Source organism: Phyllopteryx taeniolatus, chromosome 11, assembly GCF_024500385.1.
Source record: "Phyllopteryx taeniolatus isolate TA_2022b chromosome 11, UOR_Ptae_1.2, whole genome shotgun sequence".
Classification (NCBI taxonomy): domain Eukaryota; kingdom Metazoa; phylum Chordata; class Actinopteri; order Syngnathiformes; family Syngnathidae; genus Phyllopteryx; species Phyllopteryx taeniolatus.
This window is the reverse complement of record NC_084512.1, coordinates 11,243,997-11,260,175: the sequence shown is the minus strand read 5'-3', so window position 1 is coordinate 11,260,175 and position 16,179 is coordinate 11,243,997. Positions and strand designations below refer to the sequence as shown.

The 16,179-nt window shown below is 41.9% G+C and overlaps 1 protein-coding gene across 1 annotated transcript; it reads left to right on the top strand.

The window, feature by feature from the left end:
* The first annotated feature begins 9,310 nt into the window (after positions 1–9,310).
* opn6a (opsin 6, group member a) lies at positions 9,311–15,963 on the top strand. The gene is made up of 6 exons (XM_061790898.1): positions 9,311–9,546; positions 10,269–10,474; positions 12,376–12,475; positions 13,207–13,311; positions 13,390–13,613; positions 15,349–15,963. The coding sequence occupies exons 1-6, from the start codon at positions 9,408–9,410 to the stop codon at positions 15,817–15,819; spliced, it is 1,245 nt and encodes a 414-aa protein (XP_061646882.1). The 5' UTR covers positions 9,311–9,407; the 3' UTR covers positions 15,820–15,963.
* The last annotated feature ends 216 nt before the right edge of the window (positions 15,964–16,179 follow it).

Below are 16,179 nucleotides of genomic sequence, written 5' to 3'. Positions count from 1 at the left end.
CGTGTCAAGAGCCAGGTACAGACCTCTAGGGAAAAGGTATGTTTTCCACCCTTAATTAGACCTCCTTACATAAGTAACCTGCTTAAGTAAACACCCTGCAAAAGAAATCTTCAAACCTGCCCAAATAAATGTTAGTATGTGGTTTTGGGCTCCAGAACCAACCCCTTCACCTCTTGGGCTACACACATGAGACATGCTTAACAGTTTCCCTTTTCTTTCTCCAGTGAGGTTTATTATTATGTACCACACAAAGTAATTTTCAGACAACAGATAGGCCCTTTTGTCACAGATAAGAGCAAAAACACAAAGTGCTTCTTTCCTGCCTGCAATTTCAAGCAACTTAGCCTGCCTGAAAGACTGCGCCGAGCTCACAGATTTCAAGTAATTGTACGTGAAGGCGGTGGTCTCGACTTTTGGTGGCAAGTGAAAAACAATCGGCTGTTTGTACTTGAGGCTGAGTCACTGGCTGAACTGTGAGCCCCACACATGGAGGAGGAGCTTTAAAGGAACTGAGGAGCTCTCAGGGCGCATATCACGTTCAGTGCAATATCCTGATTGCATCAACTGCAAGGCATTTGGGGAGAAACCTTGTCCATGTGAAACATTATTGTAAAGCGAACGACAAAAATGCAATCACTGTGCCCACCATCAATATCTGACACAATTCCTCAGAGATTTGGGTTCCTTGAGGAGCTGCGAACATGCCGGGGTCAGGAAGTTGTGGTTTCTAGGTTTTTGTTATTGGACGCTTGCCATCCTCACCTGCAGACCTGCTGGGTGTCCATTGAAATTAGTTCAGCACTCCTCTCAGATCCCTGTGCAGAAGATAGAATTACCTCTAATATTTCACCATTTCTTGGCAGTTTTCACTCGTGTTTATCATAAAAATTTCCCTAAGGGTGAAAGCGCAACTGCAAGTGTATAGCCAATTTATTTGAAACCAATTCAAAGTGCAAATGTGGCTAAAAATTGAGATTGATTTTTTTGTTTTAAATATATATATGAATTTTTCCAGCGCCACGTTGGACGACTGGTTAGCACATCTGCCTCACAGTTCTGAGGATCGGGTTTGAAATCTGGCCTCGCCTGTGTGGAGTTTGCATGTTCTCCATGTGCCTGCGTGGGTTTTCTCCGGGTACTCCAGTTTCCTCCCACATCCCAAAAACATGCATGATAGGTTAATTGAAGACTCTAAATTGCCCATAGGTCTGAATGATTGTTTGTTTATATGTGCCGTGCGATTGGCTGGCAACCAGTTCAGGGTGTACCCCGCCTCCTGCCCGATGACAGTAGGGATAGGCTCCAGCACGCCCGCGACCCTAGTGAGGAGAAGCGGCTCAGAAAATGGATGGATGGATTAGTTTTTCCATTTTTTATCTGCATATTTATTTATGGTTTATGCCATGAGTGGTAAAACTATGTATAAAGGTACTGTATGTTGTTGTTTTTTAAATTGATGCGTTCCACACGCATCAAAATCCAAATGATAAAGTCCTGTCTGCCTATTTCCACTGTCCTACTTCATTCCATCATTCTCCATGATCCAGAAAGTAGCCTGATCATTAACAAATTGAGGGATACTGCGCCACTCATGTCAGAGTAGCATCTGCCCCATTTGCACACTGATTGAGGAGTATCTGTAACATTTGCACAACCAACATTGTCCCAGATTATCGCACTACTCGTCACTTTAAACCGCATACACTCCTTGAAGTCTCAGCGCCCTTTGCACAATGGTCATTGCACTGGACGGACTATTGCAATATTAGTCATTCGAACTGCTCTAAGTGCTAGAGGACTCTGCATCTTTTTGCACAATTGTTTTTTGTCCTTATGTCTCCAAAGTGTTCTGTAAATTGACTGTCTGTTGTACTAGAGCGGCTCAAACTACCGGAGATAAATTCCTTGTGTGTTTTGGACATACTTGGCAAATAAAGATGATTCTGATTCTGATTTTTACTTTTGCAAGAGGAATTCATTTTCTATTTCTGCCAGTTGTCAATACGATAGGCCTCAGAATGCAGATGTACCGTAAATGTATTGTATATTTCAACTATCTTAGCTCATCCCCGATAAAACAGTCCAGAAAGTAGCCTAATAGAAAGGCAATGAAAAATAAAGTGCGCCACATTTTTTTGGGGGGGGGGGGGGGGGGGGGGGGGGGGATTTTGCTATTTGGGAAAAAATGGAAGCATTCTCCTGCCCTAGAATTAGGAAATTATTTGGTCCTATCTGTCATCATACATACTGAATGCTTACTAACTGATAGACTAACAAACAGCTTTTTTCACCTTTGTTACAAGTTGTACCTCAGTGGCGGGTCTGGACTCCATTGAGTGCCGTTCTATTTTCTTGCAGTGAAAGGCATGCAATGACACCTTACCAATATCACACAAGGGCCAAGCCCAAATTGACAGACAGGCCACTGTGTGACGGCTCGAAACAAGCACTGTCTGTGTTGGAGCAGCCTCATTTGGAGACAAGGATAAAAAAAAAAAAGTGTGTGGACCTTTTCAAGGAGATTCTGTATTGCTCTCTCGAGCGACTGTATGTCGCAGTGTGAAGAGAGACTTTGTTGCCCTTCCACAGTTTTTGCCCCTTTAACACACACCCATAATAGTATCTATGTCTGTGATTTTCCATTTGGAAAACTGTGAGTTTTTAACGTCACATCCTGGCCCTACGGTGACAGAGTAAACGAGAGAGAAAGTAGTCATTTTAAACCCAAAGTTACAGTGGCTCACTGTTGGTGCACACCTTCGGTATCCAGGGGAAAAAACACCTGATCTTTATCATTAGTATGTCCCGCCTTTTTGTACCTTAACAACAAAGTGAGCGATGATGGACTGACAACACATGCAGTGTACTTTAGTCATGTGCAGCACTTGCTGATTGCTGTTTTCTCTGTTGAACTAATACCTTTAATCTTAGCGGCAGTGTAATCTCGATCGCAGCTGTCCTTATCACCAACATGCAACACGCACTTTCACTGCCATGCAGTTGCTACTTACTGTATACTGTCTCTCAGACATACTTCAGGTATTTTTGAATTTACTACACTTAAATATACAGTACTTTATCAATCCTACGAGGCAATTTTATGTTTTCAGCTCAAGACCTGAATTAGAACTATGGATCCTCACTGGGACCCATCCATCCATTTTCTATACTGCCTAAGATTGCAGGTGATTGTGCGAGAGGCGGGGTACACCCTGTACTGGTTGGCACCCAATCACAAGGCACACACAGACTAAATATTCACAGTCACGCCAATGGACAATTTAGAGCAGGGATGTCCAAACTAAGGCCTACATACCTCATAGGTGCGATGCAACTGACAACTACCAGGATTACTGCTACTATCCATCCAACCATTTTCTGTACCGCTTATCCTCACTAGGGTCGCGGGCATGCTTGCTGGAGCCTCTCCCACCTATCTTTGGGCGAGAGACGGGGTACACCCTGTACCGGTCGCCATCCAATCGCAGGGCACATAGAAACAAACAACCATTCACACGCACATTTACAGGCAGATGTGCTAACCAGTTGTCTATCGTGCCACCCTTACCGCTACTAATAATAATACATTGTTTTTTTAAAGTCATTTTCTAGATGCTATTTACAACTACGATAGTAACAACATTTATCTTTATAACGCTCTTTATATCCCAGGAGTAAAGAGAATTCCTTTTCAGAAACAAAAACGTTTTCTTCCACTTTCTGCTCTGTGTCGTCTAGATTTGTGACCATATCACATTATTGATTAATTATGATCTGCATGTAAACATTGTGTTGAAGATTGTCAGCTTACTACATATTGCTCATTTTCATTCTGAATATGGCGATCTGATCAGGGAAGGGGCGACACTATTCTAGTGGGATACAGGGCCCGGAGCCACCCCAAAGTCATGAAAAAAAAAAATATATATATATATATTCATACTGGAACCTTGCTCCTGGTGCCAAAACGGTTTCCTACACAAACTTGGAAGGAATACTCATCTATTGGAGGAGCCAAGGGGTGATGTAGGAATCGCGAAACAGTTGACTGTCTAGGTACAGTTTGTCCACAACCAGTGAGGCGTGTTTTCCTTGTTGCCGGTAATTTTTCATTAAAGGGTACAAAACTTTGTGTCGCTTGTTGATCGTCGCTCGTCACGTGGGAACTGGTCATTCATCCCAAACTGTGTACCCTTCAGTTCCCGTCCTTTTGACTTTATGAAGACTTTCTGCTGGAAATGTTCAAATTTTGCAATGATTGGACGGGGATGATTCCCTGCTTGTGGTCCTCTAGTCTGTGTACTCGGTGGTAGGTAATGTTGGCGAGTTTCTCCTTCGGGATTTTCAGCACTGTCGACATGATGTTTTTTGCTTGAGCCTCTGGATTAACAGGTGTACTCTCAGAAATGGTGGAAAAGATGAGGTTATCCCCCATATTTCTTGACTGTCAGTCAAGCATTGCTTGTTTGAGTTTTTATTTGTTTTCTTTCTTGAGAACTTCAGCCTCAGTTGTCATCACTTTCATGGTTGAATGAAGTTGGGCATTGTCTTCTTTTAGCTCTTTGACTTGCTGGTGCGTGAACTCCAAGATGGTTTTGAGTTTCCTAATCTCCTGGTGCAATAAATCGAGAAGTGATAGCTTTTTGTCAATGGAGGAGAGGACTTAAATATGGGCGTAGGGTGAGCTGGGTAGTAGATCTTCGGTGCTGGTGGACAAATTAGTCTTCCGTCTTTTCAGTGGGTTGCGACGGTCTTCGTGGTGGGATCCGCTAGCTTGCATGACGCGGCATTCGAGGAAATCTTTGAGTGGCTCCACGATGGCATCTTGACGTCAGCAGGGATTGGAATAAAGGAGTTAATAATAATCAGTCCCACAAAAAGAGGGAAAACAAGTGGATAAGGAAGAAATTAAGTCTCAGGGTTGCTCATCTTGTCTGGGAAATCTCGCTGTCTCTCGCGGTGTATGAACATGTCAGTGTCAGCACCCCAACTTTACCATTCCTTATGGATTGAGCCCTCCCCCCCACTACCACCAAAGAACACTGCACCAAAGAGGATCAGCGTATAAATCTAGCAATTTAACATTTGGCACCAGGAGCAAGGTTCCAGTATGAAGCCCTTATCACATTATTTAAATTGGAAGGTTCGTTTCTCCGGGGACTCAGACAAGGTTGTGACCCGGTGGTGCTGCACACAGTGATCAGTGCAGAGCTTGTTTGTCACGCTGCGTCTCTCGGTTGAAGGCGGGGGCCGAGCGATGACTGAGCTCTTGTGTTTGGTGCTGGATGGGTGACAGCTTGAGTCAGAGGTTCACTTTCCTCTTAGCTCCATCTCTCTCTCCCGACCTGCAGCAGCTCAAAGAAAGGATTTGATGGAGGGGACATCGGAAGCTACGAGGCGTCTGGCAGCAGCGGCGGCCTTCCTGTCCACATCCTGAGGGCCAGCAGAGCGGCTCTGTGGCGGCCAGGAGAGTGAAACAAGGTGCACACTGTGACTTCAACACAGAATGAACGGTGCGGGCCCCTCAGGTTACCTCTTTTGCGACAGAAAGGCTGACTATGAGAAGGGATAACCACCCCCCATGGGGTGCTGTTTATAAAGCTGCTCACGCCAAAAATAAGAACATTTTGTCACACTTCAAAAAGTGTTTAAAAAACTGCTGTGGATTTTCAAAAGTCACTTTTCTGCACATTGGGAACAACATTTGTCAACTTTCTAATTAAATCCAAATATTAAATGTTACACCACAAATGTCTAAATCTATATTTAAATGCTAAATATATATCTAAATATAAATCTTTAATTTAAATATAAATATTAAAACTAAATTTTAACTATAAATCTAAATATAAATGTTAACTGCTAAACCTAAATGTTTCGAGTCGAACTAAATATTTATTTAAAGGTCAAAGGACAAAGATGTTTAAAACTTTCTTGATAATTCTACAACCCCTTTACGTACCACATCTGCCATTTCGAAGTGAATATATAGCAGATATACAGCAGTTAAATCGATAAATATGATTCAGAATGCCGCCGCCTGCTTTTTGAATCTAGCGCCTTCCGGTCTTCGGGTCTATTCGGTGATGTGATGTCACACGAGTCAAACAGCCTGTTCATTCGCTGTTGTGTGCTATTGTTCCATGCTGTTATTCCTGTATATTTGTTGTCTCTGATTTAGTGATTTCATGATGGTTTATTGTGTGGCATTTGATTGTACAAATGGTTCAGGCAGTGGTAAGAGTTTTTTTTTCTCTTTCCAAGTGAAAAAGGAATACGTGACCAGTGGATAGGGAAAGTCACTCAACAGGGGAAGAAACGTTGTCAGCTATGGGTGCCTAGCAAGCATTCCAAACTCTGTGCTGATCACTTCGAACCGCCGTGTTTTGAGAAAGAAATAGCAGAAAGGATTGGATACACAGGTGCAGTCAGGCAGAAGCTGAAACCAGCTGCGATGCCAACTATTTTTCCTATAAACCCCAGTGAGAGAACTAAATCTCACAGTCGCCACGGTGCAGCAGTACTGCATACTATGTAAAAGCTTGTGCCGTGTCACTGAAACATATATGAATATATAATACGTATAGTTGTGCCCAAAAATGTTGGCATTATTTCAAGCCATGACTGTATAAAAAGCCATGCTTTTGACATACCGTCACATTGACCCAGTGGCCACTCTTCTTTTCGGTGTCTCGAGCTTCGGGTATGTTCAGGGAGTGCTCAATACGCATAATAAAAACCTCATTTTTAGCTAAACTATAGTTGACAACTTGCTGGAAGTGATGTGCATGTTTTACATAGCATATAAACAACACAAATATGAATTTTAACTGACCCCATAAGATCTTTGTCCTCTGACCTTAAATATGCAAATCCACACTGCCAAGAAACAGAAGTACCAAATAAAAGCTGTGTTTGCAGCATCAAAAACAACATTAAAAGAAAAAAATCTTAAAGAGGGAAATTGACCCTTGGAATTATATTATCACTCCCCTGAAATAAAAAAAACAGTTATGAAACATTTATTCAACGAGTACTTTGAGTGTTTAGTGACACTTTTATGAAGAAGTGTCACGTGGAAGTCGAGGTGCGGGAGCCGGGGAAGCATGGGGAAGAAAAGAGAACCAGCCAGAGACCAGTGCTTCTCACCGGCCCGCCCGCCTCTGAGTGCTTGCTCGCCGGCCAGAAGAGAGCGGACGTCAGCCCCGCAGGTGGATTTGGAAAAAAGCAAGTGGCAAGGGGGATGAAGGGAGAAAAAAGAACTGTGGCTGCTGCTGTGGTGCTTTTTTTCACCCGGGCAACACGACACTAAACACTCAAAGTAATCGTCAGATAAAGTTTCCCTAACTGGTTTGTTATTTCAGGTAGTGATCTTGTATGTTCAAGGGTCCATTTGCCTGTATAAGATGTTTTTTATACGTTATTTGACACTACAAACACACAGCTTTTATTTTGGCACTTCCGTTTCTTGACAGTGTGGATTTGCACATTGGCTAAATATATATATATATATATATATATTTAACATTTATATTTAAGATTCTTATTTAGATATATATCCATCCATCCATCCATTTTCTACACCGTCTATCCTCACTCGGGTCTCGGGCGTGCTGGCGCCTATCCCAGCTAACACTGGGTGAGAGGCGGGGTACACTCTGAACTGGTTGCCAGCCAATCGCAGGGCACATAGAAACAAACAACCTTTCGCACTCACGTTCACACCTACGGGCACTTTAGAGTCTTCAATTAACCTACAATGCATGCTTTTGGGATGTGGGAGAAAACCCACGCAGGCACGAGGAGAACATGCAAACTCCACACAGGCGAGGCTGGATTTGAACCCGGGTCCTCAGAACTGTGAGGCAGATGTGCTAACCAGTTGGCTACCCTGCTGCAGATATATGTTTACCATTGAAACATATATTTAGCATTTAGATTTGAGATTTAGGCGTAACATTTAATATTTGGATTGACAGTAAATGTAAAGTTGACAAATCGCGATTGTGACGGGGCTCGCAGATGACCCCACCATCATCGATGCTCATCGAATCAGTCTGATTATCTTTGAGCACTACACTCTGGTCTCAATTGCATTGCAAGGGCAGCCACGCAAGTGTGGCGTAAGTCATCACACATCCCAACCTTGTCAAGTGGAAGTGATATCATCTCTCGATGAAACCAGATATAAAAAAAGGCTTTTACTAATGGCTTGGACAGTGCTGAAATTATTGCCAGACCACACAACACAGTGTGAGACCTTTGTTCTGCAGTTCTGCTAATGACTTCCTCCATGCTCGGATGATGTCAAGTGACAAGATATTTTCCCAGTGCCTTTCTTTAGCATCTGTGTGGTTGCATGGCGGTGTCAGTTCAGCTGAAGGAACAGCTGCTTGTCTGCCTTGAGAAACATGAGAGGATCTTTGCCGCTGTCACGTGTAAGCACAGGGACAGCAGGGCCAGCTGCGGGATGGCGTCCCTGTGTGAAGACTCCAAAAAGCGGCAAGCTGCTTGCATGGCTTTGTTGTCTTAAGGGTTTAATCACTGATATTACTCCTCCTAGTTAATCCAAACAACCTGTAGGCTGCACGTTATGGGAAGTTAGGTTTGGCAGCTATGTAGTTAGTTTTTCTGTCTTTGCTGCTGGCTCCAACTTTATTACAGGACATATACAGTTCACAAACAGATTGCAAAGGTCTACTCTTAACCCTGTCATGTCTCAGCAATAAATTCAACATTGTATTAAATTGTACATTTATTTTAAATTCTGCCGTGTATTTTGTTGCATACCACACAATGAACCTGACCACACACATACAGGTATGCAGGAAAACTAGGGGCTTGGGTGCCTTGCTCAAGGGCACCATGAGCCTTTACCTCAGCAGATTTTGGCCACAGTCTATCGCTCCATCAATAAAATCTATTCGATTGTTATTTCGACTTTTGCCTGAAACACTACAAATAACAATTGCTGATATATTTAAGAAAACTGAATTAGGGTCCAATATGAAATATATGAAAAGCTTTAACATAAAATGCAACTATTTATCTTCAAGTACATCCTGAATGCACATAAAGCCAATGACCAGAATGTCTTCCACTTGCCTCCTCTGCCCAGTGAAAGTTTGAAATATTGGCTGCAAAAAAGAATCCTGTTGATTGACCAAACTATTATTCACCGTCGGGGAGGATTTCTTCCCAAAACCTCTATCTGCTTAGTTGTTAACAAATAGGCAGGATTAGCTCTACAATCGTCGGGACAGGGAGCGCTGAGGTATTAGTGGTCATGTCTAAGCTGGATTTAAAACGAACAGACCGGTCGTCTCGACTGGAGGATAACAGGAGTGTCCGGTGGAAGGAGAAGAGAGCGCAGCTAGAATACATGCCTTGGCATCAACACTCGTGCCATGGAAATAACACTGAAGGGGTTTCCTATGAAGGTTGTCAATATTCCATGGAGGAATAACAACCTGAGTAACCTGCATACAGAGCCTCCGCTGTCCGAACATGGCGAAACTATCATTGGAATCTACCTGCTGGTCTTAGGTAGGTCAGCTGTTACTTTTATGCTGATAAACATGACTTACTAGTCACAACCACGATATATATATATTTTTTTATTGAGAACATCCAGGCATTAATTTAAAGTATGACTGCAAAACTTATTATCCTACAGATGAAAAGGTTTTCAGTAATTCCACACTAATTTACACAGTCAACGGATTAACTGTGGTCTAAATTGAAATAAAACAGATTCTCTCGGATGCTCATCCCGGTGACCTGTGCAAGCATTTGTACCATATTTGGTAATGTTGGTTTGCGTCCAAAAATGACCTTGACCGCCTCAATAAAAGGCAGAAGCACCATGCGATTTCTCCCAAGCAATCACTTGGGAAAAATGATGTGCATCATGACCAATCTATAAGATAATCATGTAATGACACGTTATTTAAATAAATTGAAAAAGAAAAAAACATTAAAATAATAAGGGAGTGTTTCCTGATCATTGTCTCAATAACTCATTCAAGTATTTTGATGAGCTGCTTCTAAAAGGCCTAGTTTCACCTGTGTCATCATTAATTTAGCATGCACTTAAAAGATATGATAACTAAAATGCAATATGCCCTCTTATCCAACCTTGCATTCTGATATCTACTTGATCTTCCTGTCAGTATCACAGGGCAGTAAAAGACCCAAAGTGCATTCAAATGAATAATCTATGACTCCACTACACAATACAACTCCACTAACCCCTTGTTCTTTAACAGGATGGCTGTCCTGGTTTGGAAACAGCCTAGTGATGTTTGTCCTATACCGACAAAGGGCTTCTCTACAACCTACCGATTTCCTCACTTTAAATCTCGCCATCTCGGATGCCAGCATCTCCGTGTTTGGCTACTCCCGAGGAATTTTGGAAATATTCAATATCTTCAAGGATGATGGCTTTCTAATCTCCTGGATTTGGACCTGTCAGGTAAATCGATCACGGCAATTCAAAAAGTCATTTGTTACCGCAGTCAGTTGAGCACCCTTACACAATCACTTTCTTAAGTGATGATGTCTATGTCTTTCTTCATTTCACCTATCCAAACACAGGAAGTAAATGAAAGAAATATGTCTTTGAGTAGACTAGCACTGGCTGCACATGTGAATGTGTGTGTGTGTAATTATGTGGGATTATGTGCATACAGCATGCATGTGTGCTGAAGGTCAAATCTGTAATAAGATTACCAAACGTGGAGGCTTTTGCACGAGGGAACTCTCTAATCACAATGTCAACTGTTAACAACCAAAACACATCAAACATACTGAATAATTGTGGGATAACATTCCTAAAATATCTCTTGCAATTAAGTGATTATTGTGTCCGTGCATCCACCAAATGATCGATCAATGTAGCGTATGTAGAACATGCTGAAGCATGAACCCGCAAAATTAGACATTGGAGTGATCTCATCCCGTAGACATTCAACTGGGACAGAGGAAAATGTGTATTGCTGTGCCTCGCTCTCTGTTTCCCCGAAGAGAGGAGGGCAGGGTTCAGCGACGGGAATAAAGGAAGGAAAGAGGTGAAAGACGAAGGCATGTGAGCGGCATTACAGCAAGGCGCGTGATGGGACGTGAACAGTAGCAAGATCCGCCTGATGCATGCGTTCTGCACTTTATTTCTGTCATCCTACAAATGGGTTAAAACTATTTGAATACTGCTTGAGATTTCAATGACTTAATGCTACAGGTGAAATCAAACGTAGGATCTGCACAGTGTGAGGGTGAAGGTAACGTGATGACGGACAGTAATAGGATTTACAACTAAGAGAGATCAAGAAAGGGATCAAGTAAGAGACCTCGCCTGCTTCGTGTCACCTGCAAATGGCACAACAGGGAGCATTGGGGTCTCACAACCAAAGCCAGACAGAAGCAGACAAAGCAGTATCATTCCCTTTAAGGAGAGCCGGATTAAAAGATAATCAAACATTTGTCTCTCCAAACAGTGGACTGATAGAAGTTAAAAAAATAATAATTCCTAAACCCAAACTACACAGACAGCAGATAGTGTGTTTCATTGTTAAAGTTTTGTAGTGTGTCCAGCAGGCACATCAAAGTACATAAACAGAATTGTGAGGCAAAATGTGAGTGTGCCGCCGAAAATTGCGTAGTCCTAGACAGTAATCATTCCTCTCTTGCATTTGCATTGGTAACTTGGTGTTAAAGGCTCAACTGCACACAGCGGAGAAAAGAAATGGAGAGCTGGCAGTAAAATAGTTGGTCAGACAAACGCGCAGGTACTTCAAAAACAGCACTAAAACAGTCAATTTGTCATATACAGTACTTGCGAAAAAATTGCCTCTAAAGGGATTTATGAGTTCCAACAGCCGTCTCTGAAATAAAAAAAGAAGGACCATTTTTAAGGGGTGTTTTGAGAAGAAGAATATGAAAAGAGAAGATGAACAATATACACCGCAAGTTACTGTCTTAATATAATATAACTCCAGCGCCACCGTTTGCATCATTACTTGTTATCAGCTTTTGTTTTCCTGCTTTACTATTAACACTAATAATGTGATGTGTGATGAGCATCTGGAACGTGGCTTTCATTTCCTTCTTCAAAGTTTGTCTTTTCTATTGTTTTATCATTTTACAATTAACAACTGTTTTTGTAATTGTCTGGCTATTTACCTAAAAATACTTACACATATATTTTTGAAAATGCGGTTCCATATCTGAACAAATCAGAAGCATCCCAAAAAGGAATCATGCTCAACCTTGGCGATTGCACAGTATGTTGGAATAGAAAAAAAGCAATAAGCTTTTTTCACCATCGCATCATCACTAAAATGTAAATCATTCTTCTACCGTCTTTGTGCCTCAATCCAGGTAGATGGTTTCTTCACATTGCTGTTTGGCCTGGCGAGCATCAACACCTTGACCGTAATCAGTGTCACCAGATATATCAAGGGATGCCACCCCCAAAAAGGTCTGATTCTGATCTCCCAGTATACAACCTTTTCACCCGTGTCCAGAGAACAGTCTTGACATTCCACTAGTTCCTCCATGAGAGAGGGGGCTACTAAAACCTTAATACCAACTTCAGTGGTGGAAAGAACCACCACTTTTCCCCTGTGATTCCGCATGCCAACGTGACATTAAGTTCCTTAAAGTGACAGTTTCTATTTTCATGCTGGAGAATGTTTTAATTGTGTGAGTGCGTGTTTGTGGTCGTTCATAAAAGACAAATCTGTCTTTTCACATCTATGGTTACATCTGTGGTATAACATTTCAGGTGTATCTCTGCAACTGTAGTCCCCAAGCATTTTCATGCGTCACTTGAAACTTGCAGTACTTGTTGCCTTGCAACACATAGCAACATCAACAAAAGGCACTGCAAACTTGAGTGTACATCACATGGTTTATTGACACGCGATAAAAGTGAGCTCAGCATGGAGAAGTGGTTTTCTTCCAAAGAACACAAAGCTGTGTGTACTTTGTCAACAGAGGTCTTTTCTTTTTAAAGTCTCTTGTGTCTGCGGAGGTTGTTATCATGAGAAACGGCCTAGTTGCTCGCTTATTGTCAAGTTGTGGAACTGGGACCCAAGCAAGAATTCTGTCTGTTATTTGTCATTTCTCTGATTTGTATTGGCAGCTTGTTGAAGGTAGGGTTGCATGATTCATTGTATTATTAATACAGTACTTTAAATCTTTTGGTAGGTTGCTGCATCAGCATGAACACCATTGCAATATCATTGATCTGCATCTGGACCGGAGCAGCATTTTGGTCCATTGCACCATTGCTGGGCTGGGGCAGTTACACAGGTCTGTAAACGGAGGATACTTATTAACTTAAAAGAATATCGACTTGATGTATTAATATTCACGTGCCTGACACTGCAGATCGAGGGTATGGAACCTGTGAGGTGGACTGGTCCAAAGCCAATTACTCCACTATCCACAAGTCCTACATCATCTCCATTCTCATCTTCTGCTTCTTCATCCCTGTGATGATCATGCTCTCCTCCTACATTTCCATCATCAACACTGTCAAAAGCACTAACGCCATGTCCGCCGAGGGTTACCTCACGTCCCGCCAAAGAAAGGTGGAGAGAGATGTCACAAGGGTACGCCAATAACACCCCCCCCCCCCCCACACACACACACACGCCCACCAAAAAAAAAAAAAAAAGTTATGCTGTGTTTCAAATGTATTCTTTTGTAACTAGGCCACACGCTAGCCTAGTGGTTAGCACGTCTGCCTCACATTTCTGAGGTTCTGGCCTTCCTGAGTGGAGTTTGTATGTTCTCCCCATGCTTGTATGGGTTCTCCAGGTACTCAGGCTTCCTCCCACATTAAAAATACATACATCTTCGGTTTATTGATGAAATTGTTCTGAGGTGTGAGTTTGAATGGTTGTTATTCATGCTCTGCAGTTGGCTGGCAACCAGTCCGCAGTGTCAGCTGGGTTGTGGTCCGGCTCACCCGCAACTCAGCACAATAGAAAATGCATTGATGTAGAGGTGCGACGATTAATCAATTAATCAACAACTAATTGATTATCAAATTTATCAAGTAATGATTTTTGATAATCGATTAATCGTTTGTTTAACTTAAAATTGTTCAAATCCTCAGATTTTTGACAGTAAATATTAATAAATATATTCATCGTAATATTAAAGCAGAGTGATTATCTTTGTGTTTCATGAAAATAAGACATTTGCAAACATTTTTTACTTTGAAAAACAATGAGCAACATTTTTTGCCTATTTTCTGACGTTACGGATCAAACCAGTAACTGAATCATAATTAATTTATATTTGTGCATTTTCTGCACTGTCAATTTCAAATAATGTCCTATTTTTGAATAAAGGAATGGAAATTAAAAAACATGTTTTAATCCGATTTATCGATTAATCGAAAAAAAAAATAATAATAATAATTGACAGATTCATCGATTATGAAAATAATCGTTAGTTGTAGCCCTATATGGATTTTAGTGCGACGTCGCACTTTTGAATATGAATGGATTTGAAAAGTGAACCTTGTGAACCCTTTGTCGACAATAAAATGCAAGGACTCGAGGAAGTGCCAAAACGCCATGTGATGCTGTAACCCCTTAACTGAAGGCTTTAAGAATAAGAGACGGGAAATCTAGAGAAAAGCCAACATAAAAACAATGGTTGCGCAAGGAAATTGGGATTCATATGTGAAACATATCTTACTCCTGAATGTCAGCCGTAAACAAAGTCGCGTTACTCAAAAGACACAAGTCGATATGTTGGGAAAAAAATGTGTTTCAGTGAAGCAACACTAAATAGCTTGTAAACAAGAGGGGCCCCCAAAAGTCTAAATACATTTTTAAACAAATTTGTTTACCTCAAAGTTCTGAGGTTTGGGATTCAAATTTCACCTCCTTCCTTTGTGGAGTTTACATGTTCTCCCTGTGCCTGTGTGGGTTTTCTGCAAGAACCCGAGCTTTCTCCCACATTCCAAAACATGCCTGTCTTGCTGCTTCACTGTTCATAGGTGTGATTGTGCGTTTGAATGGCCGCTTGTTTATATGTGCCCTGCGACTGGCCTGGGTGTAACCCCGCCTCTCGTCCAAAGTCAACTGGAATAGGCTCCAGCTCACCGACGTCACAACTGAGAGGATAAGCACTATAGAACATGGATGGATGGATGTTTGCGTGGACATGGCCTGAGAGTTCTTTCATACAATTGTCTTATACAGTCTCCCCCTGCTGGCCATTAGAGAGGGGTCACCTTGCAATCACTTCATTTACTGTATACTTTACAGTCAATTTTTTTCAAATCTTTTCCTAATCCTGACTATTGTGCCGTCATGTTCCTCTCTCCAGATTTCCATTGTAATTTGCACAGCTTTCATCATGGCCTGGTCGCCGTACGCAGTCGTGTCCATGTGGTCTGCCTGGGGTTTCCATGTGCCGAGCACAACCAGCATCATCACCCGTCTCTTTGCCAAGTCGGCCAGCTTCTACAACCCGCTCATCTATTTCGGCATGAGCTCGAAATTTCGCAAGGACGTGTGCACCCTCCTGCCGTGCGCAGGGGAAAAAAGGGATGTGATCCGTCTGCAACGTTTTAAAAACATTAAGCTTAAGGCTGAGGCGACGCCCCCACCCGCAAAACTTCCTGTCCAGGTACTGGAGGCCAAATACACAGTGAAAGGAGTGGTGCTATACAATCCTGGCAGTGACTCAGGAGTCAATAGCCCTCCACGGACTCCCCCATCTGACATGCAAGAGATCTTCCATATTAATTTGCCCTCACATATCGAAACATCAGAGTATTGCTGTGACAGACTCTAAAGACTGAGCCATTCTACTTGAACCCATACTTGAATTATGAGGGAAGATTATGAGAGAATTTTCTATTTTTTGCTTTTGTCCATCTTAATAAAGCAGGCAAAAGGCGTTAGTACTTTCAATAAATTATTTTCTTTGTCTGAAGAGTCACAATGTGCTGTCTTGAATCATTCTAACTATAATTTTGACCTGATCTGAATTCATACATACATATTATAAATATGAGTATTGGGACACGTCACATACACATATTAAAAGTGAAAATGAGAGAAAATATACAGTTGGAAGACATGTTGCTGCGAGTCTGTGGGAATGTACTCCCTTCATTCTGAATTCCTGAGGTCAGTTCTTCCTCATTCAATT

Bases quoted from the DNA above. Each gene is read 5' to 3' on its own strand.
- opn6a (XM_061790898.1), top strand. From the start codon at position 9,408: ATGGAAATAACACTGAAGGGGTTTCCTATGAAGGTTGTCAATATTCCA. The intron at 12,476-13,206 runs GTCTGATTCTGA...ATCTTTTGGTAG, and splicing joins GGGATGCCACCCCCAAAAAG to GTTGCTGCATCAGCATGAAC. The intron at 13,614-15,348 runs GTACGCCAATAA...TCCTCTCTCCAG, and splicing joins TGGAGAGAGATGTCACAAGG to ATTTCCATTGTAATTTGCAC.